This window comes from Acinonyx jubatus, chromosome A1, assembly GCF_027475565.1.
Source record: "Acinonyx jubatus isolate Ajub_Pintada_27869175 chromosome A1, VMU_Ajub_asm_v1.0, whole genome shotgun sequence".
In the NCBI taxonomy this organism is placed as follows: domain Eukaryota; kingdom Metazoa; phylum Chordata; class Mammalia; order Carnivora; family Felidae; genus Acinonyx; species Acinonyx jubatus.
Genome location: NC_069380.1, coordinates 175,595,274 through 175,616,406, shown reverse-complemented (window position 1 = coordinate 175,616,406; position 21,133 = coordinate 175,595,274). Strand labels below are relative to the sequence as shown.

Sequence of the window (21,133 nt, the reverse complement as noted above, 5' to 3'; positions counted from 1 at the left end):
AGCTAAGCACAATTCTCAAGGCTTATTCTAATAGAACTTGAGAGGTACTGTCCTAATGAAGCACTGGGGAACAGCACATGATGCAGGCCTAGGCCTGCAGAAGTCACTGGCTCTTTATATGCGACCTGTCAGTACTTGGTTTCAAATATATTGTTTTCTTCACCCAACTGCCTCTGCATCTCCTTGTTTGTCTCCCCTCTTAATTCTCTGTAGTTTGGAATAGAGCTTCATAACATTAGATCTGACCTTTACTAGCTATATTAGTTTCCGGTTACTCCTGTAACAAGTTACTGCAAATTTAACAGCATAAATATTACAGATTTATCACTTTACAACTCTGGAAGTCAGAAGTCCAAAATGGGTCTCAGTGGGCTAACATCAAGGTGTCAGCAGGGCAGTGTTCTTTTCTGGGGCTCTGGGGAAGAATCTGTTTCCTTGCCTTTTGCAGCTTAGAAGCCACCTGCTTTCCTTGGCTCATGACCCCCTTTCCCCAGCAACATCAGGTCAAGTCCTTCTCATGCTGCATCTCTCTGGTTTTCCTCGTCTGCTTTTCTCTAACACTTTCAAGGACCTTTGTGATTACCTTGGACTGCTGGATGATCTTCTATTTTAAAGGCAATTGATGAGCAACCTTAATTCCCCTTTGTTTATAACCTAACATATTCACAGATTTCCAAGAATTAGGACATGGGCATCTTTGGAGTCCATTATTCCACTTACCATACTAAGCTATCAGTAATACGAAAGCATTTCACACAATAGTTGTCATATAATAAATCCTTAGTAACTTAGTAACCACCATTTATTATTACCATAATTATTTTATTTGTACTATTTGCTTCTCCTTGGCTACTCTCCCAAGTCCCCAGTAATGCAGCTGCTATTTGCATTTGAATTTGAGGAAATGAGAAGATTCATTGTTCTGCATACATTTAACGGTGGGGGAAATTTTGTTGGTGGTGGTTTTTTTGTTGTTTTGGGATTTTTTTCTTTTTTCTGAGATTCGCCTACCACAAAATGCACCCTGTTAAAGTATACATACAGTTCAGTGGTATTTAGTATATTCATAATATTCACAAGGTTGTATAACCATCACCGTTAGCTAATTTTAGAATATTTTCATCACCCCAGAAAGAAGTCCTATATCTTAAAGTAGTCATCAGTTACTGCCCTTGGCCCCAGCCCCTGGTAACCCCTAATCTACTTTCTGCCTCTATGGATTTGCCCATTCTAAAAATTTAATATAAATGGAATCACATAATATGTAGCCTTCTGTGTGTCTTCTTCCATGGAGCATAATGTTTTCAAGGCTCATTCATAGTTTAGCATGTTTCCATACTCCATTCCTTTTTATGACTGACTGATATTCCATTGTATGGCTAGACTACAATTTGTTTATCCATTTATCAGTTGATTAACAGTTAGTTGGATTTTCACCTTTTGACTATTACAGTAATGCTAGTATGAACATTTGTGTATAAGTTTTTGTGTGAGCGTATGCTTGGAATTTGCTTGAGTGTATACCCAGGAGTAAAATTGCGGAGTCAAATGGCAATTCTGTGTTTAACTTTTTTAGTAACTACAGTGGCTGCATCATCTTATATTGGCTGTACCATTTTACATTCCCACCAAGCAAGGTCTTAAGTTATATAAAATAACAAATGAAGTGTCTTATAAATAAAATATCTGAGAGCCAACATACTAAAAAAGGTTACTATTTGTATTTTAATGTGACTTCTCTGAAAGAAAAAAAAAACTTGAAACTCATAAAATGTTTTTCTGAGGAATCAGATCCCCAGAAATCCAGTAGAGGGGATTAGCTTTGGGTTTTACCAGAAAGCTGAACAACTTATCATTTTTATCTATGCATGACTGAGAACTTAAACAGTGTTCTGTTACTATTGACTTTTCCCAATGCCAGTGAAAATATTAGTCTGCAAATTGGCACTTCACCTTCAAATCATACTGATTTCTGGGCCCGGGTCGGAAAGAAAGAGGAGCAACTTCAATTATTACTCATAAAACAATCACCTATACATTGGGCATGCTAAATATATGACTACATACTTGAACATGAAGTTGTGTATGAGAGTGAACTCATGTTTTTTCCTTTCGTATCAGAAGCAGCAACTGATACCTCTAAGGGTAATACAAATGAGGGAAAAAACCTCTAATGTTGTATGGAGTTGTTTGCACGACATAAAAATTCCAGCTTCGATGATACAGTATATCACCTTGTGGTAAGAGAGCAACAGTGCTATAACTGAAACAAATATTTCTGTAGAAGTCACGCACCAGTGTGTTCTAGTTGCCCACCTTAAGCTCAAAGGATTGCTGACGAATTCCTTTCTCCCCACCAGAACCCAGCTGATTATTCTTCACCCTCTTCTAACCGTCATGCAGCTCTAAACTCAAGATTCTGTGCCCCTGACTTCACTGCCCACCTCTGGTACCTTCCACCCCGCTGGAGACAGGGGGAAGAACATGAGATTGGAAGTAAAGCTGACCTAATTGTGGCTTGTAGCCCACTGACATTTAGCAGCCCGAAGATGTTGGGCAAACCACTTAACTCCTTTGAGCCTCTCTGTTCACTTGCAAAATGAAGGAAATCATCTTACAACTCCGTAGGATTGTTGGGACCATTCGTGACTTGCAGCAGTGCTTTGAACCTAGGGACAGCTCCATGGGTGTTCAGTAAATCAAGTATCAAACTCATTGCCTTCACATAGTAAGCACTCAGGAAATAACTATTGTTAGCCAGTCACTACACGACTATTTCTTGAATGCCAGACACTATTCTAGGCACTGGGATATAGTCATGATCAAAACAGATGAAGTTCCCTCACCAAGGAGCTTACGTCGTCATAGGGAAGACCATGAATTAACATATGTGAATATACGGCCCAGTCACAGGAAGTCCCATAAGAACAATAAAGTAGGTTATGGGAGTGGAAAGTGGTTGGGGGTCTGGGGCAAGTTTTGTGGTAATGTTTTAGGCAGAGTGGTCAGGGAGGGCCTCTCTGAGGACATGACATTTAACTAGAATTTCTGTTCCCATCCCTGTCTTCAGTATTTGCTCTTTGACTTCTCCCTGCACATTTTGGTGGCTTGTCTTCTATGCTCTTGATTTCCCTATAGCCTCAAACTTTGATTGAGAAAAGAGAGGAGTCAGGAAGGTTTTTGATCTGTGGCTCCATGTATTAAGTGAAGGACTGAATGGTAAAGTCCTGAGTTTGTCTTTGTGCTGATTAAATATCCATACCTTGGGAAAGCTTTGCTCCCTGAAGAAGGGTATTGGGGGGACAACCTGGTGATCACACTTTATTTGATTCCTGCAATTGCCTAAGTCCATATAAAACTCAGAACAGCAAAAATATTAACGGCTGTCATTTATCCAAAACCAGAGTGCTAACAAGTAGCAGAGCCAAGATTCGAGCTTAGAACCTTCAAATATCCACTCTTTCCTGTACCCTTCTCTGCCTGCAGTGATCATCATCACTGTTGTTATTAGTAATTCCACATTTAGAAAATACTTTATCTTAGAAGAGTAAGATTACATAGTTCAAATATAATGTGTATTTAAATATACATAAATATATATTACACTATACATAAATGATAACATTATTAAATATAATGTATATTTAAATTCACCTTTATTGAGCAACTACTTTTCATTCAGATACAGCATTTCCCTCATATATGCCAGGCACTGTTCTAGGTGCTAATACTATAATCCTAGCGCTACCACTACTATTTATTGAGCATCTTCTATTTTTTTCTGTGTTAGAACTTGTAATATTCACAACGATATGTATTTTAGCCGTATTTTGTAGATGGGAAACCTGAGACTCAGAGTGATTAGTGAATATCCAAAGTTCAACAGTAAGTGGTGGAGGCAGATGCTGGGTCTGTTTATTGCTGAGCCTTAAATGCCTGCATTGTTCTCCTTCAGCGAGAAATGCAAAGGTGCACAGTCTCAGCTCTCCAGAAGCAAAGCCAAAGATGCTATCAGTGTAGGCTGACAGATCTAATAATTTACATACACACGTTATAGGTTGTATTTCCTTTCATCCCCACAGTACCCCTCATCAAATGGCAGTAGTGGTGGCATGATGTCAGGTGGTAGTATTAGTGTTACTAGCTAGACGCCAGAATACCTGCAGTCAGAGGCAGACTGATCACGGCTACTTGTTGTCAGGAGTCAGCCAAAATGCTGTGGGAACCCAGTGGGCGACGTGGGAATGCTTGAGGTGGGGCCTGAGAGAGTACTTGGAGGTGAGCTTCGCTCAGATTGGGAAAGCTTCTTTTTGAGCTGGGCTCTGAAAAGTAAGACTGCCTGGAAAGGTCTCTAATGTGATCACCAGTTACCAGAGGATGTAGTTAAGGGAAACAGCTTGGTCACATAGCCAGTTGACAGAGCAGGGATCATCATTTGGTCAGCCTTACCCTTCAGCTCGAAACCTGACCCTTGTTTAGAATAGCATACCAGGAAAGTCTCATTGGCCTTTCAGTATCCCTTTGTGAACAAAGTTAAGTCTGTGATTCTTTTGGGTTCTGGAGACAAAGTGCATAAGGTTCATGGGGAAAAGAAGTAACAAAAGATCAGGGTCAGCCAGATCGGCCACTCCTTGAGAGTCAAAAGATCCTGGTTGTGCCATGGACCTTCTGTGTTATGTGGCCTTGGACCTCAGTTTCCTTATCTGTAGAATGATGTATATAGGCCAGTGTTTCTCAAATATCTGCATGCATCTGAATCACCTGGAAGGCTTCTTAAAACCAATTGCTAGACTCCCCACCCCCAGAGTCTCTGATTCAGTAGATCTGGGGTGGGACCCAGGAATTTATAACTGATAAATTCCCAAGTGGTTCTGATGCTGCTACGCCAGGGACCAAACTGGAGAACCAGTTCAAATATAATGGGAATCTCTGAGCTCTCATTACCTCTGTGAGCCTCTGTTTAAAAAGTGATAGCAACAAAGTCAGGAGGTCTGGACCATAGAGTTCCACCTCCGACTAGGTATACTACTTTGAGCAAGGCACTTAACCTTTCTCTGCCTGTGTCTGTATCAGTAAAGTGGGAGACTCACAATTCTCAGTGGCATAGGAGAGAGGAGAGAATCAACTCTCTCATTTAAGAGCAACCCGTTATGAAAAGAATACTATATAAATTGTCAGTTATGTAGCCAAGATACGGAAGCAACCTAAATGTCCATCGATACCCAAATGGATAAGGAAGATGTGGTGCACGTACACACACACACACACACACACACACACACACACACACTGAAATATTACGTAGCCACAAAAGAGGATGAGATCTTGCCATTTGCAACAACATAGATGGACCTAGAAGGTGTTAAGCCAAGTGAAATAAGTCAGAGAAAGACAAACACCATATGATTTTATTCATAGGTAGAATGTAAAAAAAAAAAAAAAATGAATACACAAGCAAAAAGCAGAATCAGACTGTAAATACAGAGCAACAAACTAATGGTTACCAGAGGGAAGGGAGGTGAGGGAATGGCAAAGCAGGTGAAGGGGAGAGGAAGATACAGGCTTCCAATTATGGAATAAGTCGTGGGAATAAAAGGCACAGCATAGAGAATATAGTCAATGATATTGGAATAGGACTGTATGGTGACAGATTGTAGCTACACTTGTGGTGAGCAGAGCATAACTAGAGGTTGAATCACTATGTTGTATACCTGAAACTAATGTAACATTGTGTCAACTACACTCACATATAAATGTTTTCAATAAAAAATAGTCATTTGTGCATATCCCATGTTTGAAGTAAAGATTCTGCTCTGATAGAATATTTGAGGTAACTGGGTCTACCTTCCAAGTGAAAGAAACAACAGAAAATGTCTCCTTTCCATGAAGAAAAGGAAGCTTAGTGCAAGAGGAATTGTGCCCATGGAGAATGTACTTAAAATCCAAATGACCCATGAGGGACCCCATCTTATTTGGCAGATAAAAGTTTCCCTGCTATCTATTTAACAAATTAATAAAAAAGAACATAAATAAAAGGGAATAATAACTTAGAGCTATCTGGGCACCTGAGTCTGTGAGCCCTTTAGGGCCTTGGCACCTAAAGAGGAGGGGAAAAAAAGATCCTTGTCTCTGAGGCTTTGAAAGTGCCTTTCCTTGAGGCATTGGGGAAGCTCTGGGGGCACTAAGAACTGAAGGGCTGAGTGCCTGGGGCATGAGTCTGTTTGATCCAATAAAGAGCCAGGAAAAAAAAATGGCTGGTAAGTAATTTTGCTATTTCATTTTGCTGCAAAAGAGAAGGCAAAACACCAGAATATTCAATGAGCCAAACAAAGTACAAATGTGCCATGAGTATGAATGCAGGCTGCCCCCTTCCCAGGGAACGTTTCTAAGCCCGAACGAAGCACTCACCGCTGAGGCTAATGTACAATAGCATGCATTTTAAACCATGGTGACCCTTTTGTTTTTCTGATAGGCGAAGATGAAGACGAATTTGAGAATTTCATGCTGCCTCTTACAGTCTCTTTTGAAACGGTATTACAAATATTCAACAACAACTTTAAACAAGAAGATGTAAAGGTGGGTTTGTTCCCAAACATGATGAGAGATGATTTTGCTCATTCTAGGATATCCAGATCCACAAAAAGGTTCTGCGTTATTTGTATGTGCTCCGTGCCTCATCGGTCTTGCTTTCTCAGTCGCCATGTGTCTTTGAGTTGTACTTTTCCTACCAGTACTCTTTTATTTTCTTCCACAAACTGACTTTGAGGCCAGTGAGTGATTTTGGACACTTGATGATTGGATGATTTCTCCCTCATGGCGGTTAGTATCTTTAAAAGAACGCTTCTTGTGGGTACCCCACTTTAAACGCCCCTATTCCAGCACCTACCCTGCACTGTATGTTTCAGCATATTTATATGGAGGAATGCGCAAACATGCACATGCTAAAACACTACATCTCTAAATATGTTTTTAAACAAGAATTTATATAAATCAAGACTTTATTAAATGGCTAGGCATATATGTATAAATAGGAGCTAGCTGGTCTTGAAGTATTGCGTTCTTAAACTGAGCAAAGTGATTAGGATAACTGATAGCTAAATAAGGTTTTTATGCGCCTGTGGGAGCCGTATTAGGATTGATTTGACAAGTCTGTTCAGCTGTGGCAGCAGTCACACTATCCAAGACAACATTATGTTTTATTAGTAAAATCCTTAAGTGTAGCAAGCGATTTGTGACAAAACAGCCCCAGATTTTAATGTGGGGGGTGGGGAACACAAGATCTACAAAACAGGAATAGCATCGTCTAAAACCATAATGCATCTGGGCTCTATTAAACAGATTGACACTGATTATTATTTTTAAAAGACTAATAAATGTACTCCAGAGAAGGTGGGCACCTCTGTTAGTGATGCTTGAGTCCTATTTTATTGTTATTTGAAATAAGTTGAAAACATTAACCATCATTTTGCTTGGTTTCTCTTCTCTCTACCAAAAAAAAAAAAAAAAAACTTAGCTCTGAGAAGCCAGATAGTAAAACAATAGCCTTTGATGGTTATTTTACTGTAATTCTTCTACCAAAAAAATAATTAGCCAAATGCTATACCTCTTAATTTGAAATAGACTTTTTTGAAATGAATGTTTATCAACATGCAATAGTCACAGAATTTTAAAACCAAAAAGGATCCTAGAGATTTTCTTTGTGTTCATAATCTTGCTAAAATTCTTCACCAGACTTTCTATTCAGGTTAGCTATGTTTTTGAGATGTCTTCCAAATATGTTTAAGGGCCAACAAAATCTTTGCAGCTTTGAGGTGGCTCTGGGTGCCCTTTATATCAGACAGAAGCAGTGAGGTTGAAAAACACCATCTTTCTAAAAATTACATTTGTCTCATTTGAAGATTTCATTATACTCCAAGCCCATTTTGATGTAATCCCATCTAGTTTGATAGAAACCATCTTCCTAGAGTCATTTTTAATGGAGTTCCAGTGATATATCCCTAAACCAGCAAGTTCTTAACGACCCTGGAAAGTGACTGCTTGATTACACTTTAACGGTATTTGCAAATAAAATCACAAGTAATTAAGGGGAAATCTCCAGGCTTTTGAGCAAGTTTGATGCATGATAACTGCCTGATTCAGCTTCATCTAGAGTAATGCTGTGTAGGCAACAGCTACTGAGATCAATAGCAACGTAATGATAGTGGCAGAATTAAGTGAGTAACCTGAGAACTGTGCCTCAGAATGCATGCAGCTGCCACGAACCAGGGCCACACAGTGCACTCCGTGCTTCCGTCCTAAATGTTCATCAAAAGACGCCCTGCAGGAAAATGGAGTTAGATGCTCTTTATTGCTGATCGTGTCTCTTGCCACATTTATCAGGGAAATTGGATTAGCAGTTGGCAGCTGCAGGTAGACAAGATTCTGCAGTGATTAAATATGCAGCTTGGCTGCATTTGTTGTGACAGACCTTTAGTAAATTCTACTGTAAGCACCATCTGTCTAATTTGTATAAAGAAAACTTGGTGCTGTAAGCTACCGATAAAGAACTAAATCTGTTGCTTTATCATAAACAAAACTTTTGCACTAAATGCTTTTAAATGTAATTTATTAGGTTAAGGCTATTTTTCTATCACGATGAATAAATAATACATGCAAAAGTGCTTTCAGGTACTTCATTTTGCAAGTACTAGAGATAAAAACAGTTCTGTTTTGTTCTTCAATAAAGTATTTAGTATTCCAATCCACAGGAGGTGATGCTGTTAAAATATCTCTATGAAAATGCCTCAGGACTGCCAAATTCATTTAATTTGCAACCCTTACCAGGATTTTCTAACTCCCTATTTATAGATATTTTTCATATGCGGATTTCAGGATGAATGTAAACAGTGAGGACCTGTGTTGCCAAATTGAAAAATGGTTGCAAGGGGTAGAAATGCTGCAAAACTCTTAAATTTATAGCTTTGTGTTCTTACTTAGTCCTAATAAAATTGAAGAGAACATTGAATTTTTTGTCTTGGGTTTTTCTCTTCACAGCAAAGGGAAAAAAGAAAGAAAATGCTGTGACAAATCCTGGCTCCGAAGCATTAGTTCGAAATATATGTCCCCCCCCCCCCCGCCATAATTGTATCCATAGTAAAATATAGTCCAGTACTCCCTTGACTCATGCATCATTTTTGATTTGGCCATGACGTCATCGATTTTAAGGAAAATGAATGAAAACTTCTCGGAGGAAGAGGAGCAGTTAAATAGGAACCTGCTATCTTTAGTCCCTTCGTAAAAACTCCACAATGTTAAATTATTTAAAATCCTTGATTTTCAGCATGCGCACATTAAAAGTTTTCGCACTAAGTGCCAAATGTTGCAAACAGCACTTTAACAGAATGATTTTGCTTTGATCCCTGTAGCAGTTCCTGAATAATTTATCACAGGTTATTGCCTTAATTCTGGAGAGGGATAGAGCAATAAAGGCAGATGAAAACACTCCAGTTGAAACACCTTGGGGCCTGCTCATTCCTCTGACACGGCTCTTTTGTTGGAACTATTTAGAGGTTATTAAGATGTGTCTCCAGAATTAAGAGTATGCTGTAAGGATGAAGACAGCCATCTTAATTCTAAAGACAAAGCACAATGACCCTTCACCTTCTTTTTCTTTGTTGTTATTATATAGTAGAATTATGAGGATAATATTATAGCTGCCCCCAGTAGTGCCACTACAGTAAAGGGTCTGTCAGACTTTCCATTAGAAACCCTGTTTTGGGGGTCAGGGTGGAAGGAGCCGCGTTTCAGCCGTTTCCCAGCCCATTCGTCTCACGCTTGGTACACAGACAACTGTTCGCCATGCAGCCCGCTGAAGCACGGAGCGGCTTCTCCTGGAGCTACCCGCAGGGAATCCTTGGGATTACATACCCCAGACCTCCCCACCTCCCCAAAACAGCCTCACTGAAAATATAGGGAGCCTCTCACTTTTCAGATCAATCAAGTGTTGACCAACGGCAGCTGTCCTGTAGGACAAAGGCAACTTTTGAAATAAACCCCTTTGTACTCTTTTAAATGAGATGGTGAATTGTGGCTCCTCCTTCCCTAAATTTCAATCAGACCGCCTCTTGTTCTCTGAGATCGTTCGGCAGTCTGGTTGAACTTCTGGGGAGCGGTTGTCCTGTCTAATACCAGCGCTGGCTATGTTTTGGCTACCAAGAAAGTACTCCTGTAGTGTTGTTTGAGTATCTGTATAGGTTGTTTCAGTACTCTTGCTGCCTTAAGATAAAAGAGGTTGTTTGAGCCGAAGCATCTGTTTCTTACTCACATTAACACTGTATTTTCCTGTCCAGTTGCATCTACTGAAAAGATACATTTACTTGTTATGTTGTCATGTGCTTCCTCTGCTCTGTAGTAACATTTTCTAAAATTAAACCTTGATATAATTTCATAGATTCAGGTCACTTAGAGCACTTTTATTAACTTGGCATCTTTTAAGGAAGAAAAAGCTGTGATGGAATAGAATGTCAACCTTTTTGTGTAATGAAGATAGTGTAAGATATTTTAAGAGTCCCTTGCACTAAGCATGAAGAAAGTAAAACTCATGGTTCCTGTCGACTAATTTAGAGCTGAATGGTGGGTGCCTTACGTACATGTGGAAACAATATTATTTGAAGAGTAGCCCGTAACCTCCAACTATACATAAAAATATACCGAAAGCCCACTGTCACAGAAAGACTGCAGAGCTATAAATACTCAAAATAGAATTGTTCAAAGAAGCTGTCTTAGAAGACGTATTTTGTTCTTGAGGTTGTGAGAAACGTGGAAAGCTGCAAAAGAGGGGAACAAGTTCCAGGTGGTGAAAAAAGGTTACATAAAAGGCAAAATGGCTTTTTTAGAAAAATAGCAGGTCACATGAGAGAACTATAAGGTGTGAGCGGATTCTAGAATAAAAGGACTAGTGACATTACGAGAGGGAAAAGAATGAGTCATTTAAAGAAGCAGAAACAAATACAGGGTTTACCGATTCAGAAAATTCAGATTACCATCATTCTATAAACCGTTAGACAGTTAGAAACTAAATATTTTATGAACAACTTCCAGTTATATGGAGTCACCTTTTGGGTACAGGGGTCGGGAGACGATCAGAAATTACAGATACTTCTGACAGATAAACTCTTCTTTGCTACTTTGAGGTGTTATTTAGCCATTAAGATGAGGCTTAGGATTCACTTCCCAGTGCTTGATGATAATTTAAATGCCTTCCTATTACAAGATTTTCGCTTATTACCAAAGTGTGAGGAAAACAAAAATCAGGTAAAAGGGAAAGTTCAGAGCCCATTTCCTGGCAGAATATTTCTACTGAAACCTTCAGAAATCACAGTTGCATATCTCAATTATCCCACCCCCTTGTTTTGCAATTATGTTTATTTGTGCTCTTTGTTCTGACATTCCAGCATCTGTTCGTGGGTTTTCTTTTTCTCTTCCCAAGCATCATCCTAAGGACAGCTTAATTAAGAGTCCAGAGTACAAGTCAGATCTCTTTTATTTAAGAGTCAAGGTGTTTTTTTTTTCTCCTGTCTCTGAAACTATATATTTATGGAACATACAGTACATGTCAGGCTCGTGTTAGACATTTTTTAATGTAAGTTTATTAAATTGATTCCTCACAATGCCCCTGTGAAAGAGGCAATATTAGCCCCTTTTATAGATGAGAAAGCTGAGACTGGTAAATTGCCTTGCCTGAAGTCTTACAGTAAAGCAGTGGAGCTGGGATTCAGATTCAAGTCTTCTGATAACCAATACAGATCTCTTTCCTTACATCTTTTCCTTGCTTGGGGGAGCACGAGTGCCATTCTCGGTATGTCATGGGAGCAATAGGTCACCTGGACAGTTTTACTTTGTCCTAAGTTACTAGAGATATTCTTTAGGGATCTTTAAATAAATGCCAGTGTGCTTCCAGGATAGACTCCAGATTGCATAGTGGGACTGATTCATGCAAGCCGATGTGGTTAAGATTTGCCATTATTAAATAATGTCTAGACCCTGTGCATTTTCTGTTCTGTGGAATTATCAATCCTCATCTCTTGGTTTGTTTTTTTTTTTTTTCTAATTTGGCATGATTTGGAAACAAAGTATATTAAGAATCTAAATGTTCCTAAACTACTGGAATTATGACTTAGCTCAATTTGTAAGAAGCAGAGTAGAGTTGGTCAGCAGATTTGATGGTCTGTTTGTTTAAAAGGGTCTACGGTTTTCTATAGAAAGGGATCTGAGCGAGACATTTTAGCTAATGAATCAAAATCAGATATGTGGTCATTATTGCCTGATTATTACTCCATCTGCTCTGTGCTAACGTGAAAATCAATTACTGTGTCTCTTTCCCACTGACAGCGTATGTTGATCGGGCTGGCAAGAGATCTTCGAGGGATTGCCTTTGCACTGAACACAAAGACCAGCTACACCATGCTGTTTGACTGGATGTATCCTTATTACACTGTGACAATACCAGCTCTGTGCACAGAGGGATGCCAGGCCCCTCGCTTTCGTTTAATAGTATGGCACAGTAGGGAAGAGGAAACAAAGCTAAATGAACTAATGTGTAATCAGCTAAAAATTACAGCACAGTGGCAGCAGTGCAGATAACTGAGCACAGCATTTGGAGACCCAGCTCAGAGAGGTCACTTTTTGGTGCCATTAAATATTGACAACTTAAAAATCGCGTTCCCAAATGATTGTTTATGTAGGGATTGCGGGATAATCAGGCTAACGTCTTTAACTCAGGATCAATGAATCTTACCATTTGGCATTTTCGAGGAGATTTGAATTTCTGTTCCATCTCAATTAGCAGGGTTGAGCAGGCTACTGTGCCTCTTTGAGGCTCAATTCATCATGCTACAGCTTTTCACCATCGTGAAAATATTAATGGAGATGAAAAAGGGGGAAATAAATGGTCAGGAGTTTTCATTTAGTATAAATTCTGAATTTACCTTTGCCAAGGCTTAGTACAGATAGCAACATAAATAAACAAAGAAACAAACATCCCTGGCAGAAATGCCTCATCATGTAAGAGTGAGACAAACGTGGACTCTGGTATCAGAGTAGGATTGAAATCCAGCTCTCCACCTTGGCAAGTTATTTCTCTTCTCTGAGTCGTGGTTTTCTCATCTAAAAAAAGAGACATCCAGTATCAGGGCTCACTGGGACCATTAAAATAGGTAACACACTTTGTGTAATGTCTGGAACATATTTGGGAGTCCTAAGTGGTTGCTATTAATATTGTTTTAGTAGTATTGTATGTATCCTCTTTGATCCTAACAGGAAGTGACAATTTATAAAGTCATGTAAGTGTAATATGTTTTCATGCCTTTATACATAAAACTATCAGAGCACTTAAGAAAAATTCTGTAGCCTTAAAGCAATTGTATGTTTTAAGTTACACTGTTTCTCAGTTGCTCTTTTCAAACCCTCCTTATCCAAATTGCAAAAGAAACTTCTTTTTTTTTATTTATTATTTGAGAGAGAGAAAGGATCCCAAGCAGGCTCTGCATTATGAGTATGGAGCCTGACATAGGACTCGATCCCACGGCTGCAAGTTCATGACCTGAGCCCAGATCGAGTCGGACACTTAACTGATCCACCCAGTCACCCACACTACAAAAGAAACTTCTTGAAAGCAATCTTTCACCACGGATCCCCAGTTAGGCCAAAAATATACCTAACAGGGGATCTGGGCATGGTTTAGGGAGAACTCTATGCATTAAAAAAAAAACTTTTCTAACATTAATTGAATACCGACTTACATTTTTAGTTACTATTAAAACCTACTTCATCAGATATATGTGTTCACAGAAAGGTTAGAGGTAAGTGTTTTCCATGTCATTGAAGAACCATGTATGTCTTTATATCAGCATACCAAGTACATGTACAGAGGCTGTAGGTTTTAACACAGCAAGTCCTACAGTTGTTTTAACTGTGAAGAATAAACTGAGATTGCATATTACTTTTTTATCTATCTAAAAACAAACAGAAGCTTATAACGTGAAAACTTTCATTTATTTGAAAAAAATCGTAGAAGCCTAGTTTTGGCACTCTGGAATGGATGGTGATCTTGACAGCAAGCTGCAACTCTACGATGTCCATCAGTTAACGTTTCCTGTGTCCCTCCTCAGCGGTCCCAACCAAGAGTCAAGTCCAGAACCTCTCCCCTCAGTGTCAAAGAATATAAATATCTGCCATAATCGATACCGCCTAAAATTCATAGAACATGTTTTAAGTCTTTGGTTAAGTCTGTTTTCCATGTATTTCCTCACTAAGCTCCTTCTTTTTGGCACCTGTCTGAAGTGAAACTTTTGTCCAGCAGATGGCAGACAATAGCAAATGGAAGGCCTTGGGACTTCATGTTTTGTTTTGAACTGGAAACTATTGTCTCCTCCATGTGACCATAGATGTTGATGTTATTAGGGTCAGTGGCAGAGGGCGAAGTGTCAGTTATGCAGGGAGCTGTGTTAGATTGCCAAACAGGATGGCTTGGTACCGGCTTTGCTTATAATAATTGAGTTTCAGTAGCAAATCAGCTTCCTTGGGAAAAGGCCAAAGGCTTTTCATAATTGTATTGACAACAAAATGAATATGATAAATGGTGTTCATTCAGTTGAGACAAGATTTATAGTTTTCCTTTGGGCAAGGGATGAAGAGCAAATATTTATAATAATAGTAAAATTTGTTTAAAAGTTACATTATTTGATCATTCAAAAAGCTTTATTAAAATATTTTGAAATACTTTAAGCAGTTTCAGGTGATAAAGTACAGATTCTTTTCAAAGTATTCTAATAATGTAAAAATGAATAAGGATATGATAAAAAAAAAACATGGATATGAAAGTCATTTATTCTTCCTGAAATATTGATATGTCAAACCGTCAGTGATGATTCCTACATTACTGCCAGGGAAAGTTTATTTTTGCCTTTTATCCACATAAATGTGTGTTCTTTAATTTGTTATACAGTCCTTAGCATGCAGAAGAAATGTCCTACAAGAGCACATGTCATCTTAAAGTCAAGATGCATTTTATTTATGGTGATTATTTGATAAAGTGCTATTTTAGTGGTTAGCTCTTTAATTCAAAAACATTTCTGTAAACACTGACTGCATTAACTGCTACACGAACTGCATTGCTTATCACTGTCCTTCCAAAACTAAATTGCCTGAAACTACATAGCAAACATGTTGATAAATTGTTCTACTCCTGGAGAATTGAAGAATCCCTAATACACTTCTTTGCCCATATAGTGAGAACACAATATGAAAGCGCCTTACCTTGTAGCGCATTTAGTCACCTTGTTTAGAGTCTTCCCAAATCATGCTTAGACTGAAGTATCAAAAATCCAGGCAGCAATTGGGGGCGAGAAAAAAAGGAATGCGTATGATGCTATTTCCTTCTGCTCAGTCCTTTCACTTGTCATAATCTGATCTCTGAATCCACTGTTTTTCAGTCAGGTAATTGGAATACTGAATATGCATCAACACATTATACAAAGACAAGTCAAGACCATATGTAGATGTGTAGAAGAGCACAGACTTGAAAACAAAACAGTCTTGGATTCCAGTCCTGGTTTTGCCACTTAACCCGAGGCTCAAAAAACAAACACAAAAACCTGTGGGCTCTTGGATAAGTTACTTAATGTATCAGAATCACGGTTTTCTCTTCCACAAAACAGAGCTAATCATACCTGTCTAACAAGTATAGCATAAGAAATGAGTGAATGGACATATATAACGGCCTAATCCAATGTCTGGCACAAAGTGGATACTCCACTAACTGTTGTTAGTTCTTTTCTCTAATATGAAATGAGACAAAGGAATCCCATTTGCTCACTTATTCAGCAAATTTGGCTAAGGACTGTGCTAGGTTTCATGAGGGATGTAGATTACTTAGACTCAAATCTTACCCCAAAATGAGCTTCTAATTAAATAGAACCTGTTAGATACATACAAAAATGACTGTAATAAAATATAGAAGGTGATAAGTGCCGTAACAGCAGATACAAATAGAGTGATTGCATTTAGCTGGGGAATCAGGAAGGTTTCTGTGAAAGTACAGATATTTCTCTGGATCTTACCAAATGCATAGGATTAGAGTGTTGGAACTCTGAAATAAGAGGTTTTTGGTTGGCCTACGCACAGGGTTTGGAAGGGGGTAGTGGAGAAGATGTTTTGTTGTAGATACCACTTATTTTGTGCTTGGAAATGCAGGTTGTCTGGGACCCTTGAATATCAGGCTAAGGAATTTAGACCCTATCCCATAGATAGCATGGAGCGGTTGTTGTGACTGCCTAACCAAATCAGAATTGTACCTCAAGAAGAAAGTAATTGGCATTATGTTGGACAGACTGAAATAGGGAAGAAAGTAAACCTGAAAAAAAAATCACTGTTTGGCAAGCACACAGTGCTGTGTGCTAGGCCTGAGGAATGAGTAAAAGGATTGCTTCTCACAAGAACGAATAAAATGGATCACTCTTTAGAAGGTTACCATCTCGTAGATATGACATACAACTAATGAACAGTCAATGGGTTGTCACAAAGATGGCATGCAAAAGACCATATGAACACGTAAGAGGAAGAGATTGGCTTTTGGGCAAAAACAAAACAAAACAAAACAAAAAAAAAAACGTCGGCTTCCCAGGGAAGTGAAAGTTGGGCAAGGTGTTGAAAAATAGACATTTGCTAGACAGGAGAGAAAGACTTCCAACAGCATTTGCTTTTGTGAAAAAAAAGTACACCTGTTTCACATTCATGGAGTACCTTTAAAATAATCTCTGAACTGGCCGGCTGTTTCTGTTCTGGAACCACATCCTCATACCCCTATCTCTGAACGGTTTTAACAAAAACTCTTTTGTTGCTTTCTAGGATGTTACTGTGCTTTCCCTACTGTGAGATCCCAGAGGGAAAGAATTATGTGTTTTCCCATTTCTGTTTCCTTGGGGTCCAGTCATACTGACTGCTGGTTGTGTGGATGGATGGGTGGTCATCGTCAAGAAGGAAACCTCATGCTTTTCATTTTTTTATATTTGGCATCTGATAAGGCTATGTCATATTATTAACACTTCTGATCTTCCATTCATCTGATGTAGACGTTAGGAATTCATCGAGAAGGTTGGGTGAAAGCGGTTAGGTCTGTGCCTCTTCTACCTAAGGGCTCCCTCCCACTGTCTTCCTTCTTTCCATAAATAGGCAGTCCTCACAGGCCACTAGAAAATTAAACTCGTAGAGTGGGTTCTGATTCTCACCCTGTAATCTGAGTCTGGCACTCTCACTCTGAAGCCCTTTTAACCTCTCAGCTTGGTAGACCTCTACTCTGCTTTCCAGTAATCACTCATTTTCTCTGTGGCAGTCACCTCTGTCAGAAGCATATTAGAATTGGCACTACTCTCATTCCACACAGAAAAGGGAGCATCCCCTCATGTCCCGCGGCTTTCTCCCGTAGCGAATGCAGTGTGCTCTGAAAAATATGACGGTTCTAATGCCTGTAGAATGCCTTGCAAAGGAGCTTGTGTGTGCTTCTCATCCTCTTTGATTCTGAGATTTGGGTCTTGTCAGTTTCCTGGCTAGCCTTCCAGATGCTTTCCCACTAAAGATCACTGAGTCTGTGCTCAGGAGGTCTCCTGGTGGAATATGTTCTCACCTGTGCTTCTCTGGCATTGCTTTTGGTACTCAGAGAATCTCTGTTATGTGTCAGCCATGCAGACTTGAGAATGAATTCCCTAAGAATAAAAGCTTTGTCTTACTTATCTCTGGATCCCCGGCCCCTAGCACAGTAAATACCACATAGTGTCTATGATCTATCAAAAATAGCAGATTTTCTGCTACCTAGAAAAAACAGTAAGTTATCTGACAATAGCCAAAACAGAGTTAATAATTAAGTTCATTGATTTCAGTTTTTTCATTTTTATCCAACTGAAACCTTATATATACACACACACTTCCTTCTTATCTCCCTTCTCCGCTTCATTTCCCTTTGTAGTACTCTCTTAACATATTATGTATGTCTTTTATTTATTTTCTGTCTTTTCTTATTAGAATATAAAGTCCATGAGGACAGGAATTTTTTAATGTTTGGCTCACTGGTGGCTCCAGAGAGTCTAAAACAATGAATAGACAGTTACAGAATAGGACTTCAGTAAATACTTCTTAGGTAAATTCTTTGTATTTGTGTGTGTGTGTGTGTGTGTATACACAATGCAAAGCCTTAACAAAGGGAGACAAAAGTATTGCTTTGTGAAATTTTAGGGAGCTTGTGGTTCTTAAAGAATTGGAAGGCTTATTTTCGTTGAAAGTTACGTGAATTATTTCCTGAAGCTTCAAAGTGAAATGCACAGTTAAAAGGGAAGAAATAGGTAGTTCTAATCAAATATGCTCTACTTGATTTTTAGGTTGACAGGTTGACAGCAACAAATATTTATCGAAATCTGCTTTGTGCCAGGTCCATGCATACAAGTCCCTAGGTCCTGCCCTCAAAAAGTATTTAATAGGAGAGATTGAGTAGTTAGAAGGCACTGGCACACAGTACCACAGCTAGACAAAGGAAACACACCTAACCAAGTCTTGGGGGACGGGAAGGCCAGGGAGGCTTCTTGGACTAGTTGGCATCTATGTTGAAATCTGAAGGACAGATAGCAATAGCAGGGGTATGATAGGGAAGCACAGTCTTTGCCCTTTAGAAACTCACTAATGGGGCAGGCAGATAACAAAAGCAATCAATCTTAATATAAGTTTGTTGTAAGAGATACGGGGTCAGAGTGCTCATTGAACGTAGATGAGGAAGAGATGGATTCCTTTTGACAAAACAGAGAAAGTTTCACCATCCCAGGGGAAGCGCAACTTGAACTAGGTGTTGAAAGACAGGAATGAGTTAGGCAGAAGAAGCCACGTGTAGAGGAATGGAGACAAGAGAGTTGGCAACCATGGATTTGCAGGGAATTGAGAGTGGCTGAACCGTGGATGGGGCAGGAATACTGAAAGAGGAGTCTGAAGGTCCACAGGGACCATATCTTAAAGGGCCTTGTATGCCATCCTAAAGAATTTGAAATGTATTCTAAAGAGCAAGGAAGAAAATTGTGGTCTTTTCCACCATGGAGATCTCTACCCATACACACAGGAAAGGAACACCGCTAAGTAATTCAGTTCTTTCAGCACTTTCATCTGAAACAAAAAGACAAGTATACTGGAAAACATCAGAAACAGAGAAACTTAGAAAATAGGAAAAGAAGAAATGAAGGAGTAGAATAGCAAGGTGTTTTGTGTGTGTGTGTGTGTGTGCTGCAGCTTAAGCTTCAATTTTATATTTATGTGTCCATTTAGCAAGGAGGAGGCCCCAGTTAAGGGTTAAAGGACCAGTGGAAGTGAGTCAGAGTTTTCTAGGTTCTGGTGGTCTCAGCCGTTGACTTATCAGAGGCATACACTTCTTACTATTGAGGAAGATGCTTGAGAATTTCTCCTTGGGTATACATAGGACTACCTTTTAGCTGACCCTGAGTAGATTAAAAGTTATGCAAAGCTTTTCTTCAAGCTAACATCTCCAGTATTCCTTGGAGCTACAGTGGGACCAAGCAGAGCAAATCAGCAACTTAAAAAAACGAAAAGAGATAATTTCTAAGCTGGAAGATAGATAGATAGATAGATAGATAGATAGATAGATAGATAGATAGATAGATAGGGATTATTATTACTATTTCCCTCTCCTTCTATGTATTTTTAAATTTTCACAAGAAATGACACTTTTTCTTAAGTTGTTTGATGCCCAAGAAACTGATATTAACAATTCAACTATGTTTTTATCCTCATTAAATTTATTTCCTTTCCTACAGTATGCAGCACATTTCTTTAAATGTGTTACTTATATGATACTTTAAAAGTGTCTTTTGTTTATAGAGTATACCAAGAACAAAAGAATATAATGTATGGGATATGTTACAAACCAGAGCACATCATTTTACAATCCCCAGCAAACATACAGCTGTGCAGGTTAGGGAGCAATTTATGAAATTTCCATTGCTTATTAAACATAGAAGAAACGTGGATTCTCTTTTTGCTTTTGAGGTGCCGCTAATTTTCAGGAACAGTATTTCTTTTGACCCTTAAGTTCTTTAACAGGCTTTATAAAAGGTACCCAACGTATCTTCCCATTCTTCAGAGGACTATCGAACGGTGGTATGGAGAGCCAGCGTGCACAACTCCCATTCTGAAACTTATGGCAGAACTGATGCAAAACAGGTAAGAAGTGCAATGGGGGAGAAAAAAATCTGCTATCTGGCAGCGGTCTCTAGAGGTCAGATTTTCCTGTTTGGTATGTATATAGTCAAGGCTTAGCAAGAACTCAGGACCCAGAATTTTTAAGATAACTGGTGAAAGCAGTAGAATTAGAGACATAAGGTTGAGACCTTTTGGAAAAAGAATATAGTATATTTAGGTGTATAAGGGGACTAAGGGAACTGGAAAAAAATTGGAAGGTACCGCCACCGTTATTTAAAATATTCAAAGGCAAATGGAGGAAGGGCTCCTGTTTTAACTGTTTCACTGCTTAACTGCAATTCCATGTAATTTGAGAGCAGGGAAGTTTAGAGGTCTCTGAGTTGAGATGGTTCCTTCTTCAAGAAGGGAACTGAGTCCCGGAGCAGTTCATGGACACATAGTTTGTCTCAGGAGCCCCAGGGATTGTCCCTGCTTTGACAACTAAGTTATCCCTTTCCTCTTTGCCAAGATGCATGTATGTGGATGATTTATGCATTCAAAATTTTCGTTTAAATAGCAACTACAGTAAACAGGGGTGTATAGATCTTTTCAAATTAGTGTTTTCATTTGGGGGTGGAGGGGAAGTACCCAGTAGTGGAACTACTGGGTCATATGGTAGTTCCATTTTTAAGTTTTTAAGGACCCTCCATACTGCTTTCTACGGTGGCTGCACAGATTTGCATTCCCACCAACAGTGTGTTGGGGCTCCTTTTTCTCCACATTCATTAAAAAATTTTTAAGAGTGAAAAATAAACAGCAACTACAACTTCTTAAAGATTGCCCAGTTGACCTTATAATTTGCACAGACCGGCAGAGATTGAAATACTCTGCATGTAAATATTAACAAAGATGTAGCTAGAGGACAAAA

At 39.0% G+C, this 21,133-nt stretch overlaps 1 protein-coding gene across 4 annotated transcripts in view; it reads left to right on the top strand.

The window, feature by feature from the left end:
* RANBP17 (RAN binding protein 17) overlaps nt 1-21,133 on the top strand; it is a 328,652-nt gene that overhangs the window by 248,928 nt on the left and 58,591 nt on the right. For all 4 annotated transcript variants that reach the window (XM_027034339.2, XM_053226569.1, XM_027034320.2 and 1 more), the window contains 3 exons: nt 6,473-6,576; nt 12,370-12,458; nt 20,140-20,247. In XM_027034339.2, the coding sequence (XP_026890140.1) occupies nt 6,473-6,576; nt 12,370-12,458; nt 20,140-20,247 (301 nt within the window). The remainder of the gene's footprint in view (nt 1-6,472; nt 6,577-12,369; nt 12,459-20,139; nt 20,248-21,133) is intronic.